This window comes from Malaclemys terrapin, chromosome 5, assembly GCF_027887155.1.
Source record: "Malaclemys terrapin pileata isolate rMalTer1 chromosome 5, rMalTer1.hap1, whole genome shotgun sequence".
Taxonomy (NCBI): domain Eukaryota; kingdom Metazoa; phylum Chordata; order Testudines; family Emydidae; genus Malaclemys; species Malaclemys terrapin.
The window spans coordinates 35,778,714-35,804,160 of record NC_071509.1 but is presented as its reverse complement, the minus strand read 5'-3'; the positions used below and the strand labels follow the sequence as shown (position 1 = coordinate 35,804,160).

The 25,447-nt window shown below is 37.4% G+C and overlaps 1 protein-coding gene across 1 annotated transcript; it reads right to left on the bottom strand.

The window, feature by feature from the left end:
* Positions 1–89: 89 nt before the first annotated feature.
* On the bottom strand, positions 90–25,268 carry ANAPC4 (anaphase promoting complex subunit 4). The gene is made up of 28 exons (XM_054029660.1): positions 25,080–25,268; positions 22,941–23,046; positions 21,875–22,007; positions 20,218–20,292; positions 20,032–20,058; positions 19,902–19,946; positions 19,670–19,754; positions 19,079–19,189; positions 18,284–18,367; positions 18,001–18,087; positions 16,488–16,552; positions 16,351–16,393; positions 16,177–16,253; positions 15,614–15,714; positions 15,489–15,540; positions 12,977–13,032; positions 12,296–12,342; positions 8,535–8,591; positions 8,273–8,329; positions 7,528–7,621; positions 6,259–6,356; positions 5,628–5,689; positions 5,498–5,536; positions 5,312–5,413; positions 4,596–4,673; positions 3,515–3,685; positions 2,634–2,757; positions 90–1,289 (listed from the first exon to the last, which is right to left on the bottom strand). The coding sequence occupies exons 1-28, from the start codon at positions 25,185–25,187 to the stop codon at positions 1,074–1,076; spliced, it is 2,400 nt and encodes a 799-aa protein (XP_053885635.1). The 5' UTR covers positions 25,188–25,268; the 3' UTR covers positions 90–1,073.
* Between the last annotated feature and the right edge of the window lie 179 nt (positions 25,269–25,447).

The window sequence follows — 25,447 nt, the reverse complement described above, 5'->3', positions numbered from 1 at the left end:
TAATTGTTTTTAATGTTAAAAAAGTGTAGAACTGGAACACATGCATAAGAGTTAACTTCGCCAAGTCAAGTTACACAAATTCACTCACACAGTTTTATAGTATTATGTATTTAGCAGCACTTAATTCAAAGAGTTGAGCTGCAGTTATAGAACAAAGGAGGCTAACTACACAGCAACAGGCAAACATTTTCAGATTTTAAACAAGTTTCTAGCTTTCACATTGAGCACCACAACACTCCAACAATAAACATAAATTAATGAAGGAGATGACTATAGCAAAATTGAAAGCATACATGGGACATACAAACACATCAGAATAGAAAAATATATTCTCTGTAATAATATAATTTTCCATCATAAAATACACAGGGGAAAATGTTCAAGAATTGTCTCGTGCACCACACCACAGGTTGCAATATATTTCTGTTGCATATAATGTAACACAGACATAGTTGGGGTTTAACAACCTTAATAGGTGGGTCAGGGGTGGTTGTTTTAACAATTTTTGGGTTCCCTGTAACACAAGCAAGAATTACAAAAGTATGAGTTAAACTTTTGAAATGTGCACCAGCTAAACTTGGACAGCCAAATACCCAATGCATCTCTGCAAACCTGTGTTAGTCAAATATGTTTGTAAACCTTGGCTTCAAGGGCACAGAATGTTCGCACCCCTCAAGTGGACATAAACATTAAGCATACATCTGAAAATTTGACCCCTAGAACACGTTCTCCTCAGGAAGGTAAATTTATGGGCTACACAGATTGGTTATGTCCCTTTAAAACTCCAGCTGTCCCTCCCCACCACCCCCTTCCACACACATATTCAGTACTGCAATACTCCAGAAAGAAACTATTGTGCTTGTTACAAACTAATTGTAACAGAATGAACATTCAGTAAACACACTCTGGAGCAAAGAAATGGATTTTGTTTGAGGCGTTGTGTAGTATTCTACAACATCCACAACATTAATATATTTGGTACAGTACAAAGAAAAGTATCAATGGTTTGAAGTTAGCTTTTAGTCTCTTCTTCTTTCTTTGTTATAGTGAAGGCACACATATCAAGGATCAGGTCAAGAATCCAGGCTTAATTCATGTTCTTCTGTTTCATCTGCCACCTCAACAGAACCACCACACATACTATTGTGGTTAACTGCAGACAGATTCAGCTCTTCGTGTTCACCACCTACAACTGGAGTTGTTTCTTCCTCCTCCTCCTCCTCCTCTGCCTCTCCATCATCTTCTACATCCATCTCAAATACTCTGACATGACGGAGATTCGAACTTAGCTATGGAAATATTTAGAAGTTTTCATTAATAAAATTAACAGAAAAAAAATTGTTTGAAAATGTTGGCCAATGCCTTTAAAAAGAAGCACTTACCAAAACCTTGATTTTCTTTTAAATGGAGTGAAGTAAAGTAACAAGTTAGTGATAAACCTATTTCATTGCTATGGCTGATTTAGAATAAGATAAATATGTCTAAACTAACCAATCTATTTACACAGAAGCAAGCAAACATTTAAGTTCTATAATTATAATTTTTTACACTATGGAGAGAAGATGCAGGTTGTCTCCTCCTTTCTTTCCAAGGATCTTGCAGAATACAGGATATAAAAAACATTTTTTTACAAAACAAATTACCGTATATACTCGATCATAAGCCGGCTCGTTTATAAGCCGACCTCCCCCCCACCCCAAAGATGGCTAAGTAAAAATAGAAATTTTTATGACCCATTCATAAACCGACCCTATAATTCAGGGGTCAGGAAACTTTGGCTCCTGGGCCATCAGGATAAGCCGCTGGTGGGCCGAGATGGTTTGTTTACCTCGAGCGTCTGCAGGCACGGAGGTAAACCTAAGTAAACAAAGTGTCCTGGCATGCCAGCTGCTTATCCTTACGGGCGGGGACAGCAACTGGTGGGGGAGGGGGGAGAAGCTGGGGGTCAAGGGAGTAACCCCTCTGACCACCCCCCACATGACCCAACCCCTAGCCCGGGACCCCCACACTCTCCCCATCCCATCCCTTCCCACCTTAAATGGGGAGGGCCAGGGGAGGATCTCTCTGGCCTGGCTGGAGCTGATCCGGCAGGCTGGGCAGCATGGCCGCAGCCTGCTCCAGCGGGCCAGACCAAGCGGCGCGGCCGTAGCATGTTTCAGGGGGCTGGGCCGGGCGGCATGGCCACAGCGTGCTCCAGCGGGCCGGGCGGCACGGCCACAGCGTGCTCCAGCGGGCCGGGCGGCACAGCCACAGCCTGTTCTGGGGGGGCAGTGCTGAGTGGCACAGCTGCAGCCTGCCAGCCCCGGAGGCTGGGGGGAGAGCAGCGTAGCCAGAAGTAGAGAGACTCTGGCCTCGCCTCTTCCCTTCTGGCTCTGCTGGCTGTGCTGCCTCTCCTTGCTCCCTCTGTTAGGGGCAGGGGCTGTGTCCCACCTCTCCCTCTCTATACCCGTTCATAAGCCAACCCTCTTCTCTGGTGCTTCCCTTTTTTACTAAAAAAAATTTGGCTTATGAACGAGTATATATGATATGTGCCCTAAGAGTAACAGATGCAGAGTATCAATCTCTTCAGTCACTGCATCAGCAAACTATTTCCCTTAATGATTTATATACTAGACTGTAAACATGATACTTACCACACAAGAAACTTTCCGAATGCCATTCACAGCAACATACTGAGCTTTCATATTCTCCAGTACTCTCCACTGACTCTCCAAAAAGACAGTACGTGTAGGAATATCATCAGATTGCTCATCCAGCCTAGATGTAGTAAAAAAAAGAAATTCATTGTTTATGTGTGTAAGCAGCAACTCTACCCTGAGTAACCTCAGACAAAAATGACAGAATTAAAATTTCACTGCACCACAGATAACAGACTTATAAGCATTGTGATTATCCTACTGCATATATTCTAAATTTCTGTTACTGAACATATTTTTCTTTACAATATACCCAAAATCTCTCTTCTTACCCTGAAACCATTATGGCAATATAAATAAATATGGGAAGGCATTGATCCTGCTCTTTCATTCCAGGGATAAGTTAGTTCTGTTCTTTCAGCAGACAGTGATAATACTCATAAGTACAAACACTGGGAGAATGAGGAAGAAATATTCCCTCAACTTTTTATTACCCTATCCCTCTCAGTGCAACTGCAGATCTTGTGTATTCACTCCTGTTCCTGAGTCTCTAGTACTCCAGTGAGTGGTGAGGCTTAAATCCTCTTACACAGAATCAGACAACATTTCTACTTCCTCAGTACATTCTCAAAATTGGCTCTCCCATTTGTTAAAAAAAGAGATGTGAACTTTTATTATAAGTAGCATGCAAGCTTAAATATGCACAAACATTAGATTTGGAAGTTGTAATCAACTGTAATCATCTTCCCTCAGAGGAAGAAAAGTGATTTTTTTTCTTTTTAAAATACATGTGTGTTAAGTGTATAACTGTACACAAATCAGATACTTGTATAATCTGCTTTTCGGCTCTTAATTTTCAGGGGGTCATATTTTCATACCTTTTACTAGAATTCAAGCTGAATTCCCTTTCTTGGTCCTCGTCAACGTACACTGAAGATAAAGGCAACTGAGCCAAGATTCTCTCTTTGCCTTCTTGTTCAGCATTCTCCTTAAGAACCACGGTTATAGTTTCATCATCATAAAAATGTGCATCTACACAACTGTAGAAGCTATAGCAAAACAGATGATGTGTTTAGTTGTATTCCATCAAGTTTTACGAAAAGTAAATGAATAAACTGAATGAATAAATACTGAAAGATCTTAAAGTAAGTGATCAGTATTTATGTTTCACATTTTAGATCCAAGTTTTGCCTCAGTCCACAAATGAAGTGTTCTTAACCTGGTATTGGGCTATTGATCAAAAAGGTCATAAAAATACACAGTCATGACCCTATGGTTACAGAAAGCTTGGCAGTCCACTGTTTTTATGGCAATGCCACATGCAGGCGATAGATATTCAGGGCCAAAGTTTGTGTGATCCTTCACACAAAAAGGCAGGGAATGGGAATACTAAAAAAAAAGGAAGCCAAGCACCCTGGAAATATTTGGTATTGCTGAAACAGGTGTTGGTTGGTTAGCTCTGAAGGCAGCTGTATCTAGCTCTCCCTTGCTGGAAGGAGAAGTTGGCCTGACATGGCTTTTCTGAGATGTGGAGAGCAGAGAAAAGGGAAATCCTGGGAAGAGAATTCCCCAAAAACACTGCATTGAGGAAATTATGCCCAACCATTATGCACTTCATGCATATTACTATTTGTTAAGATCTTATTTTGTGTCACTGTTTTTAAGTGTCAGTATTCCATGTTTAGGCAAGAGCAGTTTCAGAACTAAACTAATTTCGTTTCCATCTAGCAAATTATGATAGTTTCCTTGAACTTGAGTTCAAGTACAAAGTAAGCCACCCGCCCAAAATCCTGTAAGTTCAATGAGGATGCAAGCATCCAGGTCTGCCCACAAAGACCCCGATCCTGCAAGTTACTCTAAGTGTAAACAGCTGAAAAAAATATTAAGTAGAATAAGCAAACCCTTGAAGGAACATAATCTGATAAATTATTGAATACCCTGTTTCCCAAATATACTAACCTTGTATCTGAGCTTTCATTTATACTGTTGTTCAAGAAGTTTCCAAAATCAACAGCAAGTAGTCCATTATTAGCAGACCTAAAGGAGGGAGAAAACTACCTGTGTTACTCGTCCTTAAAGTTCCATGCCAAAATACCAGAATCCAAAGATTTACACCAACTACTGGAACAGACTGCACAGCCTATTTAGATGTGAACAGATAGGCTCGCTATACGTTGCTTCCACTCTCAAGGATGGGGTATGGAAGAAGAAAAGCAAAAGACAATATGGATGAAAGGACTGAAGTTACAGAATTGCGTTGCAGACCTTGGCATCAGGAGCTACTAATCACTGGAACAAAGCAATTTACTCTAAGAAATTAAGAGTATAACCTGTCCAAACCACTGAGATCATCTTCCCATTTTTACAGACTGTGATAAGCTTTGTAATAACTATACAAGGTCTATCACAAGGTTCGAGGAGTTGACCAAGGTGAATATTTATAAAGTAAGATGAAGAACCCACTTAACATTACCATTACTCCTCACTGGAAGGAAGGAGCAAAGAATACTTGACACATTTCCATTTGAATAAAGAAGCATACAATCATGGAAGAGTAAAATAACTCAATCCAGCAATGAAGAGCAAGGTCCTAAGCCTGGAACTGGATCTAGATACATCTGGCTGCAAAATCAGGCCCCAAGAGCATACTTTTTCATTTCCAATCAATTTCTTACCTGGAAACATCTGTGTGCCGCCTCAAAATGTAAATTTTAGAAAGAGAACTTTCTAACATGGTGAAGAGAACATAATGTAAGTTGGAGGATTTGTCATTCCACCTAAAATACAAAACAAAACAAAAAAGTTAGACCAAAACATAAAACATGGTAAATGAAATATAGTAAGAAGAGCAGTATACTTACATAAAGGGTAATTTAAATAATCGAGGTGTAGAGTCCTCACTAAAACAGCAAACCAAAAAAAGTCAGAAGGTAACAATTTCAATAATTCTATGCTAATTAACACTAAACATAATGTAAGGAAAAAATGTACCTTTTAGATCCTTTGTATAAAGGCATGCAAACTGCTTGATGTACTGATTTTCCAATCACATCCTGAAACACACCATTAAAACATTCCAAAATACAGAAAAAAATATTTAGTTACACACACAGACACGCACACACACACACACACACACACACACACACCCCTCCTCACCATTTTTAAAGTAATCACAACCTACCTGAAACAGACTGACTCAGCCTAGTTCCTTCTGAATAAATGTCCTTATCACAAAATCTAGTATCACTTGACACACTTTTTAAAAATTATTTATTAAACCACTGTACTGTTTCTTGGAAAATAAAATGAATTAAATTTAAAAATGGATACTAGTTGTGTGTGTGAGAAGCAAAGAACTGAACAGGCAGAGAGATTTAACCACCTTCTCAGCCCCATGACAGGCTCGAGACACACTGGAAAGGGAAGCTGCATTACTGTCATCCATGTGGTACACCTTGTCTACGGCTAATTAGGGAACTTCAGCCCTTAAGGCATACAATGTGGCACCTTCAATGAGTACTAAATTCACTTTAAACAATTTAGAGTAATTAATCAAAAGATCAAAACAGCAGTAATTGTTGTCCCAAAATGCACACTGTTTGTAACAAACAGGACTTACAGCTGGTTTTTGTAGACACTGATCAATAATCCCCTCCATTCGCCTTTTGACAAAATGCAGTGATTTCGGAGGGTAATAGGGAAACAGCAGTGGACTTTCTGCAAACAAATAATTATGTTTTTAGTGAAAAATACAGTTTTTGTAAAGATACAGTTAAATGAGTTTGCATTCTAGCTGAAGCACAGTGTGGGTCTGGATATAGAAATCAGAACTGGAGTCTTGTTTGTCCTTTGTAGCTCTCTTCCCCACCAACTAATTCAAATGGTATAAACAGGGGAGTTGCAGTCAGCCAACAGCTAGCAATACATGTGTCATGAAGCATCCTGCTATACCAAAAACGCTTCTTTCCTCTTAGCGAATCTACTATGGAAATATTTTCAGCTTGAATTTCCTTGCTTTGAGACATGATACATTTCATGCACACACATTTAAGTTTATTTGTTACTAATTATCTTCTGAAGTATATCTAATTCCTTTCTCTACAAAGATTTTACTGGAAAAATAATAAATATACGCTGAATTAGAAGGTAATATAAACTACCAAAAACTGGAACTATAGCATCACTCACAAAACCACTTATGTTCCTACTCCTTCAAGCTTACATTTCTATGCAGATAACCAGGCAAGTGAATGCCTTAATACTTGCTGAATTGTGATACTAACAAGAAGCTGGTTTATACTGTACAATCATTCTCAAACTGTGCAGCGTTCTCTGCTGGTGGCAGAAAGCTGGCTGGTTACATGGTGCTGGCTATTTCCAGCCACTAAATCAAATGAAAAAGATACCTAAATTATATTACATAACTTTCCAGATATATTTTGTCATATAAACAATTGCTGTAGTTGCCATAAGGATGCTACATGATTGTGAATAGGCAGAAAGACAAGATAGTCTCTCTGTTGTAATTTGGTCCATGCTATGGAAGAGTTTTAGACCACCAAGGCAATCAAAAACAAATTACTATGAGCATCAACTACTTGACGTCTAATTTCCCTTTTACATTCTTCTCTCAGGAATGTAGAGGGATTCCATAATACCTGAGGAAAAACAGTTTCCAAAACTTTGATCTTATTCTAGATTGAGCAGGGGGCTGTATGGAAACCACTTTATAGGGCAATGAGATCTGCATGTTTATTTCTACACCATTGACATTTGTCACCATTGATACAGTATAATCTACTTGCACTCATGCCTACACAGGTATTATTAATATTGTCAAATCTGCACATGTATCTTTGATTCACAGTATAATAGCAACATGCAATACCTTTAAGATGTGTGCTGTTTTGAAGAAAGTTAAACCACTGGTTTCCTTCTGTGTTAGGTGGGGATACAAGGTCATCATCTTCATCTTTCAAGTACTGGAAGAAATGACAGATCCATGCAGTAAACATTTAAAAACAAGATAATTATGACACATTCACTGAAGGACTGTATTGGAGGAATACATGTCATAATATCCTCACTAAACTGGCCTTTTTTAAAAAATAAATAACCCAGTTTTGGGGCCTTCTTCCCAGGTCTTTAGAAAATGTTTTATTGTCCATTCTAAATCAGGTTATAACAAGTTACTCAAAATGCTGTGGAACTTCTTATCAGAGATAGTTATAAACCATCTCTCTTTGAAACTGTAATTTCAGATTCTAATACTAGTGGTCCCATGTTTTGAACACATCAAGCAAACAGATTTCAATTTCATTCCATCAACATTAGTTTCAACTACGTTCCACCTTTTTTTTTAAATACACCATACAAATGAGGAAAATAATGTATAAGATATTAATCCAATTAATTTTCTTTTGAATTAATCTTTCCCTAATAAAGATAAAATAATATCCTCCACTCTTAACAACTGTGTGTGTGTTATGAGCAGCAGAAAGGGAGTTAGAAGGAGTGCTCTTTGGTAACTACATAATCTTAATACTCTAGCCCTTGCCCCCCTGTTCCTCTTTCCCCAGCTGGTGCTCGTCCATATACCTTGTCTCTCTTATCTCAATATACTGATACTTTACCTGACCAACTCTCTCTACATTGAAGTATTTTCCTTTACGATTGTAGAGCTCTGGTGCCTGAACCAAACATAAAACAAATTTTAAACACAAAATACTGACCAGACAGTACTTAAGACAAGGGGAATTAGATGATTTTTCATAATGAGACACTTAAAAAACAAACAAACAATTTAGTTTAACCAGCCTTTCCAGGTCAGTTGTCTGAAGCAGAACAGAATTAGGGTGCATGCAGAAAAGCACTCAGTAAACTGAAATACCTTACCTCATTGAAGTGTTCAGTAAGAAAATCAGCAACAAATGTGATATCTTTTTGAGTCATCTAATGGAAATGAAAAGGGGAAAGTCTATAAAATAACCATAATTCAAACATATGTAGAATGTAATAGGTTCCAGGGAGGCAGGTGACAAAAGACTACAGCTAGATGTAAAAAAAAAAAAAAAAAAAAAAAAGTGACCTTAACAGAGAGCTAAATGTTGGGAGAGAGAAATGAAAAATTCCAAAAAAGTCGTAAGAGCAACAAGAGGGCAAAGTGGGGGACTCTGCTTACCATTTCAGATGTCTATACACAAATGCAAAGAGTATGGGGAATAAACAGAAAGAACTGAAAGTATTAGTCCATAAACTAAATTACTTAATTGGCTTCACAGAGACTTTGGGGGAGGGATAGCTCAGTGGTTTGAGCATTGGCCTACTAAACCCAGAGTTGTGAGTTCAATCCTTGAGGGGGCCACTTAGGGATCTGGGGCAAAATCAGTACTTGGTCCTGCTAGTGAAGGCAGGGGGCTTGTCTCGATGACCTTTCGAGGTCCCTTCCAGTTCTAGGAGATAGGATATCTCCATTAATTTAATTTAAATCTCTTAACTAGAGCACTGGTATAGAGGGGTATAGCTTGCTCAGGAAAGGTGCACAGAGGAACAAGGGAGATGTTGCATTGTACACCAAGAATACACACTTGTTATGAAGGTCCAGAAGGACGAGAGAGGGAGACCAATTGAAAGCCTCTGGGTGAAAATAAGAGGGGGGGGAAGGACAGGGGCAATGTCATTACAGGAATCTATTAGAGACCAACAAATAGGAAGTAGTGGTGGGTGAGGAATTTCTAGAAAAAAAACACAGAACTATCTAAACATAAAACAACATAGTAATAGGGGATTTCAACTACCCAGGCATCTGTTGGACAAGTAATAAGACAAATCAAAAGTGTCCAATAAATTCTTGGAATGTGTTGGGGGCAACTTTTTCTTTCAGTAGGTGGAGGAAGTAACCAGCCCTTTTAGACTTGATTCTGACTAACAAGAAGGAATTGGTTGTGAACCTGAAGGCACTTTGGATGAAAGTGATCATGAAATGATAGATTTCATGATTCTAAGAAAAGGAAGGCGTGAGCAGCAGAATAAAAAAAAAATTGACTTAAAAAACACAGATTTTAACAAACTCAGCGAACTGGCAGGTAACGTCCTATAAGAAGAAAAATTAGAGAGAAAAAGAAGTTCAAGAGAGCTGGAAGTTGTCTCTAAGGCACAATATTAAAGGTAAGAAGCCAATATGGCTCCCTCGAGAGCTATTTAATGACCTGCAAATCAAAAAGGAATCCTACAAAAAGTGGAAACATGGGAAAATTGATAAGTAAAAAACCAGCACAAGTATGGAAGGACAAAATGAGTTGTACCTTGCAAGGGATATAAAAGGCAATCCAGAGAGGTTCTATATATACACATTAGCAGGAAAAAGAAGGAAAGTTTATGTCCTCTACTTAGTGGGGAAGGATAGCTAATAATGGACACCATCAAGAAGACTGAGGTGTTTAATGCAAATTTTGCTTCAGTTTTCACTAAAAAGGTAAACCATGACCAGATACAACACAAATAATATTAAACCAGGAGAAAAGAACACAAGCCAAAATAAGAAAAGAACAGGTAAAAGAATATTTAAATAAGTTAAATGTATTCAAGTCAGCAGGGCCTGATGAAATGCGCCCTAGGGTACTTAAGAAACTAGCTGGAAAAAAAAAATATCCCAGAACCATTCTCAATTATATTTGAAAACTCATGGAAGATGGGTAACATCCCAGAGAACTGACAAAGGGCAAACATAGTACCTATCATTGTCTAAAGGAGACCTAGGGAATTACAGACCAGTCAGCCTAACTTCAATATCTGGAAATATACTGGAACAAAATTATTAAAACAGTCAATTTGTAAGCACCTAGAGGATAACAGGGTCATAAGTTATAGCATTCATGTATTTGTCAAGAACAAATCAAGCCAAATCACCCTAATTTCCTTCTTTGATTTTAGTAAGGCTTTGGACACAGTACCACATGACATTCTCCTAAACAAACCAGAAAAATGTGGTCCAGATGAAGTTACTATAAGGTGGATGTAAAACTGTTTGAAAGACTAATCAAAGAGCAGTTATCTAATGGGGGGGACATATTTAGTGGGGGTCCCATAATAGTCTGTCCTGGGTCTGATACTTAAATAATGGAGTATGCTTATAGAATTTGCAAATGACACTAAGCTTAGAGGGGTTGCAAGCACTTCAGAGGACAGGATTAGAATTCAAAACCCTGAATATTTAAGAGAATTTATCTGAAATCAACAAGATGAAATTCAACAAAGACAAATGCAAAGTACTAGACTTAGGAGGGAAAAAAATCAAATGCACAACTACAAAATGGGGAATAACTGGCTGAGCAATAGCACTGCTGAAAAGGATCTGGGGATTATACTGGATCACAGATTCAATGAGTCAACAATGTGATGTCCTTGCTAAAAAGGCAAATATTATATGGTATATTAACAGAAGTGCCCTATGTAATACACAGGAGATAATTATCCTACTCTACTCGGCACTGGTGAGGTCTCAGCTGGAGTACGGTGTCAAATTCCAGGTGCCACTCTTTAAGAAAGAGGTGGAGAAACTGGAGAGTTCAGATGAGAGCTACAAAAATGATAAAAAGGTTTAGAAACAATGACCTATAAGGAAAGGTTAAAAAAATTGGACGTGTTTAGTTTTGAGAAAAGAAGACTGAGGGGGAAGCTTGTAACAGTCTTCAACTATGTTAAGGCTACTACAAAGAGGATGGTGATCAATTGTTCTTCATGTGTACTGAAGGTAAGAAAAGAAATAATGGGCTTAATCTGCAGCAAAGGGGACTTAGAATTTATTTTTTCCCCCAATATATCTAACCTAAGTATAGTTAAGCACTTGAACAGGCTTCCAAGGGAGGTTGTGGAATCCTCATAAGTGGAGATTTTTAAAAACAGATTAGACAAACACCTGTCAGGGATGACCTGGGCATACCTGTTCCTGCCTCAGCGAAGGAGGCTGGACTAGATGATCTCTCAAGGTCCCTTCCAGCCCTATTTCTATGATTCTATATACTATACCTTAATAGCAGCAGAGTAGCAATTTTGCTGGTGAAGAATACTGGGAAGCAACAATTTTCTTCAAAACAAAGTGAAATCAAACACAAAGCTTCACATTAATAAAAGTTTACATGAGCAGCAACTGCTTTCATATAGTGTGTAAAGGACTGCTGCAGATAAGATCATGCAACAGGAGTGATATTAGCTTAGACTCAGAGAAACAGAAGCAATGCTGAGGGGAGGGGCGGAAGTAGACACCCCAGTCAGGGCCAAGGTGCGCACTGGAGAGGTGAGCAAAGAGTTAAGCCTCCTTCAAAAGGTGGAAAGATCCACTATACAGCCTACTCACTAAAATGGTCAACACAGTTTACTCAACTTCAAAGAGAAAAGTGAGAATTTTTTAAAAAGAGTATCAGACATAAGGCTGGCCACATTACAGCTGATAATGTGCAACTGAGGGCATTTCATGCACTAACTATCCCAAAGGACGAGCATGGACAGCATCATTCTTTAAATTAAATTTACTTCAAAGAAACAACCTTAAAAGGTTGTTTTTTGTTTCTAACTGCACTAAACACTGGCTACCCTCAGAATTAGACTTAACATTGCAATATTATAAAAAGCATCTACTAGGAAGAAGTTACTACTACCTTGTTCAGCTCTGGAAGAACATGATCTTCTGACATCCTCAGCATGGCTGGGGAAAAATGAGAACAGCAAAAATGCTATTTTTCCAATACACTCAACATTTTCCTAAGGTAAAATATTAAGATAAAGATGATAGAGCAGGAAAGTTTACTCTTTAGATGCAATATTGACTAGTGCAGGGGACAAGGAATCAAGATTCTTAGGTTTTATTTATTAGTATGATTCAGTACTAATATAGGTTTTGAAATGAGGGGAGAGAATGATTTCTCAATTAAGCGACTGCTCTTCATTTAAACTGGCCAAGAGCAGCCACTGTTAATATACAGGAGATAAACCATAGCCAGAGATTCCCCCCGCTGCCCAAATCACCTATATAAAGGAAAAAAGTCACTTTAACTTGTATGAATGTCCAGGATGCCAATAAATAGAAAGTCATAACACCAGCTCCACAATTGGATTTAGTCAATCTATTTTTTGCCAACATTTCAATATTTAAATACAATACTGGCTCTTTTCATCATTTAATTTATTTTTTAAAAAGCTAGAGCTTATCACACTACATTTGTTAGAAGTCAATTCCACAGATTAACCCACAGGCAAATATTTTTACACTATGACAATTCCAAAGCAAATAATTAAAATATAAAGCAGATATGAAATACTTAGGATATAATTAAGCTTACCCACATACAACCATCGGAAAAATGCTTTGAAGTTTTTCATACTACTGTCTATAACTCTGTATAAAAAAAGAAAATGAAAATTGGTAAAAGACTTGATCTAAACAAAGGCCACAAGCTGCAAGTTTATGCAGAAGTTCTAACTGTGTTATAGGCGGGGATGGTAGCAATGCCTTACACTTCCCATTACAAGACTACTTTCAGTTGTTTATAACTTTGCCATAGTTTAACTCCTTGAGCTGAACTTTCCATGCTAGATGTCTGCCTCAGGCTGAATTGTTTTGGAAAATTTCAGCCAAACTGGTTCAGTCATTTTGGAGAACGAGGCTAGGGAAAAATATGTTTCCCAGTTAAAAGATTCTGATGACCTTTTTTTTTTATATGTTGTAGCACCCTCATGTTTTGGAGTAGGGGCTTGAAATTTGGAAGGAGCGCAGATACGTGTGTCAGGGGTATGCCTTTTCCGGTCTGTATGAGAATTCACCCAATATTTTGTCAAATTATAAGCCTGGGGGAGGGGAGGGGAGGGGAGGGGGAATCACGGCTCACAAATGCTCAGTACAGATTTGCTAGAGCCTAACAGCTAAAATCTCTGTAGATTCCATCCTCACTGAGCATGCTCCATCCCCTCAAAGCTCCTATAGATGACAGGATGGTGCATGTACAAGCCCCACAGTCCAGGGCTATAGTGGTGAAGTTAGAATTTTCTTGTAATTGCAGAAAGGAGGAGAGAGATTGAACAAGGAGCTGGGGTGAGGTAGAGAGGTATGGGTCAAGTACTGGCTGGGAAAGGAGACTGGCACTAGGTGTGGGTAAGTGGAGAAACTGGTAGTCAGTGGAAGAATGGGATTCCAAAAGCAAGCCCAAAGGGGGATCCTAGAATTGTCTGGGCAAGGAGATAGACTAGGATGAAGTCTGAGGAGTGGTGATTGGGTAAGTAAAGAGAAAGGGACTGGGACAAGGAGACAGGGTAGGGGAGAGAAAGGACTGAGACAGGTTGGAGGGGATGGGGCAGAAGGGATCACAGCTGGGAGAACAGACAGAAGTGTATAACCATTAGACCATACTCCCCTCCAGAGCTTGGAATTTCTATTTTTTTCAGTTTACTTTTCTAATAACCTAGGAAATTGCACATACATAAACTCTGTGAAAGGAAAATTAAGTTAGTGGCTTTATACCTAAGTTTAAAACTACCCTGGTCATTGGAAATTACTCATTAAGAGAACTAATTTTGTTGAAATATGAATTGTGGATTAAACAATATCAAAATTTTTATATTATTACTCACAAATTTAGCTAGGTTAAAAGATTAATGTTAACTATTATTAAGGTTGCAAAGTCAAGTGGATGTGCATTATGATACAGTCTCCAATTACATGATCATATGCTGTTTTTCCACAAAATTGGTACTCACGCTGTAGAATAAAATACCTTTATTGTACCAGTTATATTTCTTCTTTTCCTAAGATCCATTTTGGTTGCCCTGTTCATCACTCCAATATCTCACTTGATCATTTCAGATATGTTTTAAATAAAGGAGGTCAAAGGACAGTTACTGCAGGGGATTATTCTAATACATGAAATGACATAGAAAAATCTTCAAACATTCATTTCAGCTATATGTTAGATTTTTACATTTGAAAATTAGGGCTGTTGTGCAATTAAAAAAATGAATCGCGCTGTTAAACGATAATAGAATACCATTTATTTAAATATTTTTGGATGTTTTCTACATTTTCAAATATATTTCTTTCAATTACAACACAGAATACAAAATGTACAGTGCTCACTTTATATTATTATTTTCCTTACAAATATTTGCACTGTAAAAATGATAAACAAAAAGAAATAGTATTTTTCAGTTCATCTCATACAAATACTGTAGTGCAATCTCTTTATCCTGAAAGTTGAACTTACAAATGAAGAATTACATACAAAAAAATATCAGAGGGGTAGCCGTGTTTGTTGATTTTTACAGATCCAGACTGAGAGTCCTGTGGCACCTTTAAGACTAACAGATGTATTGGCATGCGTCTGACGAAGCTTATGCTCCAATACATCTGTTAAGTCTTAAAGGTGCCACAGGACTCTCTGTTGCTTTATACAAAAAAATAACTGCATTCAAAAATAAAACAATGTAAAACTTTAGAGCCTACAAGTCCACTCAGTCCTACTTCTTGTTCAGCCAATCTCTAAGACAAACAAGTTTGTTTACGTTTATGGGAGTGAATTGAAAAAATACTATTTATTTTATCATTTTTACTGTGCAAATATTTGTAAGGAAAAATAATAATATAAAGTGAGCACTGTACATTTTGTATTCTGCGTTGTAGTTGAAATCAATATATTTGAAAAATGTAGAAAAACATCCAAAATATGTAATAAATTTCAATTGGTAGTCTATTGTTTAACAGTGCGATTAATTTTTTTGAGTTAATCGCATGAGTTAACTGCGATTGCTCGACAGCCCTATTGAAAATAAAATTGTGTTGCAACTCTCCAAATAAATACTTACTGAAGAAGCTCGTTTGCTTTTAAGATGAAGGAGCCCACAGCAGTAATAGCATCTGCAAAGAGAGCAACCATTTTTAGTTTTCAAAATGAACATCAGTGTGATGAATAGTAAGCCAATTACTGTACCTTCAATTCCTGCTGCGTCTAGTCCAAGAGACTCATATTTTTGTTTCCATGATGCCATTCCTTTCAGTTCACTCAAATGGTACAATAATGCCTCAGAGCCACTATTACAGAAAAGGATAATTTCTTAATCAAGTGGAGACTCATTGTTTAACTGACAAATATTTTACTCTTATACAGCACTTTCTCATCCCTACTTTGTAAAGTTCTTTCAAATATATCATTATCCTCATTTTACAGAAAGCAACATTCTGTCCAAAAGTATTACCTACTTTTTTTTGAATCACAGCTCCCAAACATCAGTTACATCACATTTCCTGTACAGTGTTAGACTTTTCTATAACTAATCAGTTACATAAATCAAGTATTTTTTCCCTTACAGTATTTTAGGGAGATAAGAGTTAATATTCAAATTACATTTTATAGTTTTCTGATGTCACAAAATAACAACAGACTAAACTCTGCATGACAAGAAGTGGTCATGTTTTTGTTGGGCTCAGTTTCTTTTAAACGAATGTTTACTAATAAATTTATCTCTGTAATTCATTATGTGTTCTATGACTTACCTCTGCAAGTGACTTATGACTAATTTTTGTATACTGGAGTAGGAAGACTCTATGGACTGACCAAGCTTTTTTAAACCCTGATAGAAAAGAGACATGCTTCATTACAGTATATTAATAGGACACTTATGAAAGATACTGAAATAGACCATTTAAAGACAGTAAACATTACCATACCTTTACTGTTAGTTGGTTCATTAAAAGTGCTTGAAGTTCAAGGCTAAGTGACAAAAATTAAAATAAGTGTTCTTTCTTTAATCTGAATATGCATTTACAAGTTGAAACTGAAATATAAAAACCCAAGCAGCAACTACCTTGCTTTGCCCCACAAGAGCAGCTGCATAAACTCATCCTGTACAGAAGTGGTTGTATTCTTTTCCTGTTAATCAAAAATTACTGAAATAAACTGAGGATTTTTATTTAATTACCAATTTACGTCATTAGAATTGCAAACACCTCATTTAAAATACAGAGAAACAAAATACATCATTGAACACTGAAAATGCATTCTTGATCACTGGAAATTCAATGATTAAAATAGGAAAAAATGTTCACTACTTTCACATTTATTCCAATAGTGATAAGAGTTTTGAACATTATTTTTATTAATTCAGAATCTATGTTACCAAACAATTTTTTTAATTTGTTAAATACTAGCAAGGATTACAAAATTTATGCCACTCCAACAGCATCTCATTGATAGCTCCCTTATACATATTCTACTATACTTTTTCCTACTTGACGTAAAGACAGTGAGATGAACCGAGCTGCAGGTGCTCCAGTTCAATAGTTATGATAATTGGAATCTGTGCTAGGAAATTATTTGCTTATAAAAAATTGAATTCAACTTTAGCCACTCACAAATTAAGAGTGTAAACATACTGCTCAAGTTGTACACTTTCATGGACAGGCTGGTCAATCACTAACAAAAGTATATTCAGTGGGCTAGAAAACACAAATCTAATAAGAAGGCAATCAGCCAATAATTATATTAGTGGACAACCATCACTACTGCATGAACATGAATCCATTAAAATAATGAGATCTACAAAAGTCAATTGGTATATCATCATCATCGGACTAGAAAGTCACAGGATAATACTACTGAACCCTCAAACAATGCTTTTTCAACTTCAAAGCACTTGGCAAACATTAATTTATAATGGACTCCAGCTTGCCTCTGAATTTACAGAGACCATTATCCTGTGATAGCTGTTCATTACACAAGATATAGACAAATTAAGAGAAAGTCCAGAGAAGAGCAACAAAAATTATTAAAGGTCTAGAAAACATGACCTATGAGGGAAGATTGAAAAAAATTGGGTTTGTTTAGTCTGGAAAAGAGAAGATTGAGAGGGGATATGATAACAGTTTTCAAGTACATAAAAGGTTGTTACAAGGAGGAGGGAGAAAAATTGTTCTTCTTAACCTCTGAGGATAGGACAAAAAGCAATAGACTTAAAGGGAGGTTTAGGTTGGACATTAAGAAAAACTTCCAAACTGTCAGGGTGGTTAAGCACTTGAATAAATTGCCTATGGAGGTTGTGGAATCTCCATCATTGAAGATTTTTAAGAGCAGGTTAGACAAACACCTGTCAGGGATGGTCTAGATAATATTTGGTCCTGCCATGAGTGCAGGGGACTGGACTAGATGACCTCTCAAGTTCCCTTCCAGTCCTATGATTTCTATGAAAGAAACAGAACTGAGATATATATATATATATATATATATATATATATATATATATATATATATATATATATATATAAAAATAAGAAAGCTATTCATTCTCTGCCTTCCCCAAATAATTGCTTATACCACAATACCTGAACGAATTTGGTTAGACGTGAGTCCATCTGCATCAATATTTCTTCCCATGCCTCACACATACATGTCAATGACAACTTTATATACTGCAACGCAAATAAAAGTTAGTGCAGTGACTTTTTTAAAATTCAGATTAAACATACATATGTTCTCATAAGAATCTTATCTTTACATTTCTAAAGCTGTGCTCTATATTAACTTAAAAATCAACCTAAATAGGGTTAAAAAATCCAATGCCTACAATAACTGTGGTATTAAAAAGAATTCATAACAAAAATGTACCTGTAGCAGAGTTGAAATATGAGTAAATTTCCTGGCCATTCGAGTTACCTCAGGTAAATACACTGATAGCAGACTGGTGTCCAGCTGTAATATGCAACGCAAGCAACAGTTATAATCAGATGGATGGTCTTTTTATTTTCTGTTACAATAGACTGGATCATGTGCATTAAGGCAAAAACCACAAAAACTTGTCCATTCTCCATTTTAAATTTTCCCTCTTTTAAACTCAACAGATAAAACAGTTGTTTAGATCACAGGTGAAGTAGACATTTCCTTAAGATATCTATGCCAATCCTTGTTATACATTTTATAAATCTGATACTTGTTTTTTGTGTTTTGACTGGAATAGAGGCAACGTAATAGACACAGACTAACCGAGATCTTAAGTGTTGTATTGTTAAATTATGTCAATATGGAAAGGCTTGGCAATCTGAGTCACTACAATAGGGAATAGTACAACTGTTTAGTTGTTAGTCTGGCAGAAAGGAGACAGTATATCAAAAGGCTTTAGAATATGGCTGCTATTCAGAAAAATGCAAACATTTCAGAGCTTCATCACTGTCAGTCACGTATTACAACAATTTGAGTCAAAATGAAGAATCTAAAAAACCTAAATATTACATGAACTTTAGAGTAGGTGGAAATAAAAATAACGTTTATCATTATGTAAATAGAAATGAGGACAATATATTAGAATTGTTTGATATGAGAAGTAAAAATAAATAGTTTTAATATTTTAACGGAACATTTAGAAAACACTACTATTTGTGTGCTTGCAGTCTCCATTTTACTCACCTGGAAATAAGTAATCTCCGGTGCACTGTCTGGGGAAACTTGCACCTCTGTAATGACTGATAGTGATTTCAAATCACTAGAAAAGCATAATCCAAGGCAAGAACCTGCCACCTGAAAGAGTCCAATGTAAAGGGGTTAAAGTATCTCCTTTTCTCAATAGCCCCATAAGTACAAGTACATATACTATGCTGATCTGTTAACTAAACACATGCCCTTATTTCAAACAGAAACGGAATTCTATTTCTGTGTAAATATCAACTGAAAAGAGAAAAAAAAGTCTCAGCTATTGAGAGGAAACAAAATGTGTGCTTACTGTTTTGTTTTGGATGATCAGTATTAAATTAGTGCACTTTATTTCAATTATACAGGATTTGAAGTTTTCCAGACAGAATACTAATTAAAAAACAAATAAAAACCATACAACTATCCCTCTCTTTGGGTTTTAAGCATAATAATACTGAAGTTGCAATATTTTACACTCCCAAAGATTAACTAAAAACTGTGGTTAACTAATAAGGTGTATTTTAAGAGGAGAAATGACGCAGAAAGTTAAAAATAAAACCAAAACAAAAAACAAAAAAACACACTTACCCCTGTTACTGTAGCAATCTTGTACATTCCATAAGCATAAACCTCGATGAATCCAGAACTGCCTCCAAGGACAAGGGCATTTAGCCTGATAACAAATAAGTCACAGAAATTAGTCACATCCCTTTTGTAGTCACCATTAAGAAAAAAAGTTACAAATTATTTTAAATCCAAACATGCTGGGGGTTTTTGTTTTTTTTTTTTTTTTAAACAGATTTCAAAGAACAATATTTACCTTACATCACCCAAGAGCTTCATAATCTCATCTGATTTTTCTTCACTAAAATATAAAAATGTGTTTATGGTAACCCATAGGCAATCATAAGCATCATTATAAGAAAACATATGAAGTCATCAGTTCTTACCTGAAAATTTTTGCAGTGGTACTGTAGCTAAATTGAAGTCAAAATAAAGTTTGAGAAATAAGTGCCTTCAGTAAAGATGTCTTCTTATTTACTTCAGAACAGCTGTGTACTATTAAACATAAAGAACCCATAAAATGACACTAAATGACAAATTAAGATATTTAGGCTTTTTAATTTAACACCTACTTTTTTGGCAATGCAGGTAATTTAGGCAGGAGAAGATTTGACTCATCCTCAGCATTATAAAATGAAGTGAGAACACTGAAAAAGAAGAAATTATTAAGAATGCCAGCAAAGGCAAAGCCAGACTTTAAAAATAGTAAAAAGTAAAAAAAAAAATGCCAGGTAGTAATTTAGATTTAACATATCATGTATGTTCAAAGAGTTACAAATCTCACAAGCATATCATTTGTTTTCTAAATATACACTTTTAAAAACACAATCACGTCAATACAAGATGACTAGTGAGCTATCTTGTTGTTTTTATATCCTCTCCTTTTGGCTTAGCGTTTCCCACATAGAAAGGGGGAGAACAAGTTTATATTTGCTGGTTCAGTGGTTTGCTTCCCAAATCTTCCATCGTTATTAATTATTTGCATTCCAACAGTGTGTGGGGCCCTGATCATGGAGCACAGGACTTCACTGTGCTAGACAATGTATATATATGTATGTATTTATCCTGCCCTGAAGAGCTTTAAATACTTCCTAGCACAAGTCTATGGGTCTGATCCAAAGCCCACTGAAGTCAACAGAAAGACTCCTCAGTCTAAAGCAAAACCTTATTTACAACCTCATTTCAGGTTAATATATATCCATAAGTTAAGTGTCCAGCATTTTGTGTGTTTATGCTGGAAGCATGAGGCTGCAATTAAAATTATGTAGAGAGTACTGTAAAGAGAGATTAAGGAAGCCCACAACATATTCTGCAGGAAGTTACTTATGAAGATACTGAGTGTGGAAACAGGCTACGAGGGCATTAGTCTATGGTTAAAAAATATCCCCTAGCTTAATATTTCCTTTCCGATTCAGGGTTTGTGTTTGAGGGGAGGGGGAAGAATGTCACACTTACCTAGCCTTAATCCCTTTTAAACAAAATTTTTGTTTATGGAATTTCTTGGATTTTTAATATAGCCAGTGTAGAAATGTTTGTGAGGACACAGAAATGTGTGGAGGGATGCCCCCATCTTCCTCTATGGCATGTGGAACTATGGAGGGCACATATCATATCTGTGCGAATGTCATAGAGTGAACGGAAGCACAATTTATGACTAATGGCACACAAATTGCAAGACAATGGGGGTACTCTTATGTCCTGACATACAAACAAAATGAAGACAGCACTTCCAATAGCTATGGGTCTTCCATCAATGCATTAAAAATAAATAAATCACTAAAATTCTTAAAAATGTGGATAAAATATTATTTTAATTTATCACTTTCCATTGTCGAGGTACAACAAAGCAGATTACAGCAATAAGTTTGATATTGATTATTGATTGATGATTAGAACAGCACCATTACATAAACTGAGAAGCAATTATGCAAGTCAATACTAGTTCATATATCTAAATAAATAAGCTATAATAAACTATAAATTAATAAATGGATGCACAAGATACTTATTAAAAGTGTTCTTGTTCTTATAACTAGAGAACAAAAATATCAGGCTTATAGCACTAGAACTGCATTGTTATCAATAAATATATGTAAAACCTACACTAGAAACAAAAAAGGGGATTTTTTTAATGAAGTGGTGGGAAAAGTGACTGAGCTGTGTGACAAAGTTACTTTTTTTTGCTTAACTACTATATTCCACTATTTAACTGTAAAGTTTTAGAGCTACCTGCTTTCTTCAGTTACTTCCATCCAATGCATGTAAGTAATAGGAGCATCCACTGAGAAAGAGTGTAAGCTTTCAGGCTTTTCTGCATCACACAGGATCACACGCTTGGTATCAGCTAGGCCAAAAGCCAAAACTAGAGAAGTAACAGAATAATGTGAAACAATCAACACACAAAACTCTGCAGCTACTTCAAACATACGACAAGCTAGGAAATGTAATGATTCTTCAGTCATTAAATCCAAATACTATATACAATTTTCTCTTTTTCTATTTATAGTACATTAATTTCACTTCTAATTTTAAACCATTTTACTAAAAAGCAGACTTGAAGTCAATCTTTTTATTTTAAAATGGCATATTGGATCACACCTGACAAATGACCTGATCCTGCAAAGACTTATGCCCATGTTTAACCTAAGTCCATGCTTAGCTTACTGTTACTCATGGGAGAAAACATAAGATAAGCATAGACGAAAGTCTTAGCAAATTTGGTGCCAAAAATACATTTGAGACGCACTGTTCAATTAGCAAGGATATTTTATTGCAACATAACATAATTCTAAGATTCTCACAAGAACTCATCCCTACTTGATTAGAACACTGACACGAATATTCATTGGGCAATATTTGCATAAGGATTTACGTGACCATATTCATCTTTTTTAATTAACTCATTCCCAACGAATGCCAGTTCATTGGAGATTCTGCTCATTCATATGCAGATGGATGATTGACATAGAACATCTTTGCACTATTAAGAGTTGAAAATTGTGCCATGCAATTTGAATAATAATATTCTCATAATTGCAATCAGATTTTAGATGTCACCTGTTACTTCAGTGCCACAATAATCTGGCCATTCTTTATACATTACATCACACATCAAAGAGGTACCTTTCACTATCATTTTAACAGTATTGCTACATAAAATTAAGCTACCCTTTTCTTAATATTTTGTAGTGGGTATTTTCTTTTTGAGATAGTTGGTACTGTGTTCACTAAAGGTATCTGTTGATTTCCAACACCATTTTTATTGCAGCACAAAGCATCGTATATTTAACATTACTTTTGCCATCTGGTCTCCAAGCAAGGGCTGTAACTTCTTTCCCTGTATTTTCATTTGGTGGCAAACTCCAAACTCGTTGAAAGTTTGCAAGTCGGTGAAGTAAAACCTGAAAAACAGATAGATTAAATGTAGGAAACTTGAACATCTTCCTCCTTTAACAATATTTTGTAAGTCAGCCACTAAAGATGCACTCCTTTTTATTAGACTTAAATAAATCCCCACATCCTGAAAGTCAGATCTAGAACTATTTGTATCAAGAAAGCATTCGTTCTACATACATACACACACAGAGTTCTGGGGCATACTGTCTACTACGAAGCAATGAAAAGAGGTTTTAGGTTAAGACCTGAAGTCTACAATCAACCTGGCCAATCGGAATAGTATGGTATTTAGAGAAGCCTCCGCATCAGATAGTAACTGTGTTGTGGAAGCATTGCAGTTGATCTTCCCATCCATAGCCAGATTCATCATGAGGAGACCAAAGTGTAGAGCAGTGGTTTTTAATCTTTTTTCATTTGCGGACACCCTAAAAAAATTCAAATGGAGGTGTAGACCCTTTTGGAAATCTTAGGCATACTATGCGGACCCGCATGGGTCTGTGGACCACAGGTTGAAAACTACTGGTAGACAGTGGAGTTTTTAACAAAAAGAATGTGTTGTGGAGGGAGAGAGGGAAACAACGAAAACAGGAACTGAGAGAGAGACCAGAAAAAACGGTCTCTGATCGAAGCAACCCCCCTACCCTGTCATCAGCGAACAGCACTGCCATAAGATCAGAAGCAATATGTGGCAAACTGGCAAGGGAAGTTCTGAATTACGTTACCTCAAGAAAGAAACTGATATGTAACATGTTGTTCCAGGACATACAGTCTGCCTCTGCACCACTAACTAGTTTTTGATGCTTTTATTGGTTTTAAAATTATTTTAAATATAAATTAATTTTTATACACTTGTTAAATCACACACAAAAACAGGCATTCTGCTGAGAATTACCATTTACTTAGATTGGTAAAAAAAATAGAAAGGATAAAGTAAGGCAAAAATTCTCCTATCACAAAGTATTTTTGGCCCAATATACAAGAACTATTATATTGTGGACAAAGGCCCACATATATAGTTAAAAAAAACACACAGAGACAATATACCCACTTCACCCCCAGCAGCAACTATTGCTCGTTACTCCCAGGGATCTTAACCTGAACATTTTGAAGATGAGTACGGAATCTTGTGGTGACGGGATGAACATTTAAATGATACCCCTTTTCTAGAACACATCTGAAGAACATCAGGATTGTGAGAGAACACAAGACAGGAAGAAAATCAGCAAGCAGTTTTTAAAAACACTTTAGGAAAACAGGATGCTTCCCAAAGTCATCAGAGACTTAACATTTGAGACAGATTCAGATACAGCATGTTCAGGCATTGTGCCAGACTCTTCACACCACTGTTCCACTAAATTCTGCCTTGCAACACACATCAAGCAGCTACTGTAAACCTGAGTCTCTCCTGAACAGATGCTGGCAACTGTGCCATGCAGCCAGCATGGAAGAACACAGTTCTTGGCTAAACTAGCTGTACAGTTAACAAAATGCCTTGAAACTGCCAACATGGTAAACCCAGGGCACTTAACAACTCATTCTCATGTGAAGGGTTTTAAAAAAAAAAAACACAAACACTCATACAGATATATGCCACACTAAGACTGGAGACAGCTATGCACCACTATTCATGTGTCTGAAGAGGCCATAAGGAATAAGGAGGCATGTTTTGGATATGTCAGTAATGGCCATTGAGGGTAACCAATGCTACCCCCCGGCACAACACTGCCCAGCTGGCAAGTAGGAGACTAGAGTTCTTTCCCTCTGGAGTACCAGGTAGGGGCACTGCCAGAGGCAGGGCACTGGACTGGCCCCACGGAGCGGAGCCCTGTGTGGTGAACCCTAAAGGAACGGCTCGTGGAGGGGGCAGGCAGCAGGCCCCTCTCTGTGAGCGGAGACGGACTGTCAGCCAGGGAACCCCGCTCCCCCTAGCAGGAGAGATCCCAGCAGCCCTGTCTAAGGAGGCGGTTTCTCTACCCACCATTTCCAGCTCGCTGAGCCGGGCCCTCCAGCTGCCCCGTTCCCCGCGGCCCCGCCTTACCTCCCCCACTTTGTTGGCAAGGGCGATGAGATCCCTCTTGGGAGACCAGGCCATGAAGATGATTTCCTGGGGAAGCTGCTTCTCCCCGACCTGCCGGAAAGCAGGCATGGCGGGCGGCTCCTGCACCCGCAGGCACGGGGCACAGCCTGCTCGGAAGCCCCCTTCTCTCACGGTCGATCTCCGTCCCCCTTAAACCCTCCCCACGTCCCGCCCCATCCCCTTCCCCGGGCAGCCGCGCTCCGCGCCCGGAGCCAGCAGACAGCGGGGACCCCGGGTTCACCGGGCGGGTGCCCACACAACACAGCGAGAGCGCCCACGACAGGCAGCTCCGCCCCGGCTCTCCCGCCTTCCCAAGTTCCGGGCCGCCC

Bases quoted from the DNA above. Each gene is read 5' to 3' on its own strand.
- ANAPC4 (XM_054029660.1), bottom strand. From the start codon at position 25,187: ATGCCTGCTTTCCGGCAGGTCGGGGAGAAGCAGCTTCCCCAGGAAATC. The intron at 16,394-16,487 runs GTAGTTGCTGCT...TTTGTCACTTAG, and splicing joins CTCTTGTGGGGCAAAGCAAG to CCTTGAACTTCAAGCACTTT. The intron at 13,033-15,488 runs GTAAGTATTTAT...TTTTTTATACAG, and splicing joins AAAGCAAACGAGCTTCTTCA to AGTTATAGACAGTAGTATGA.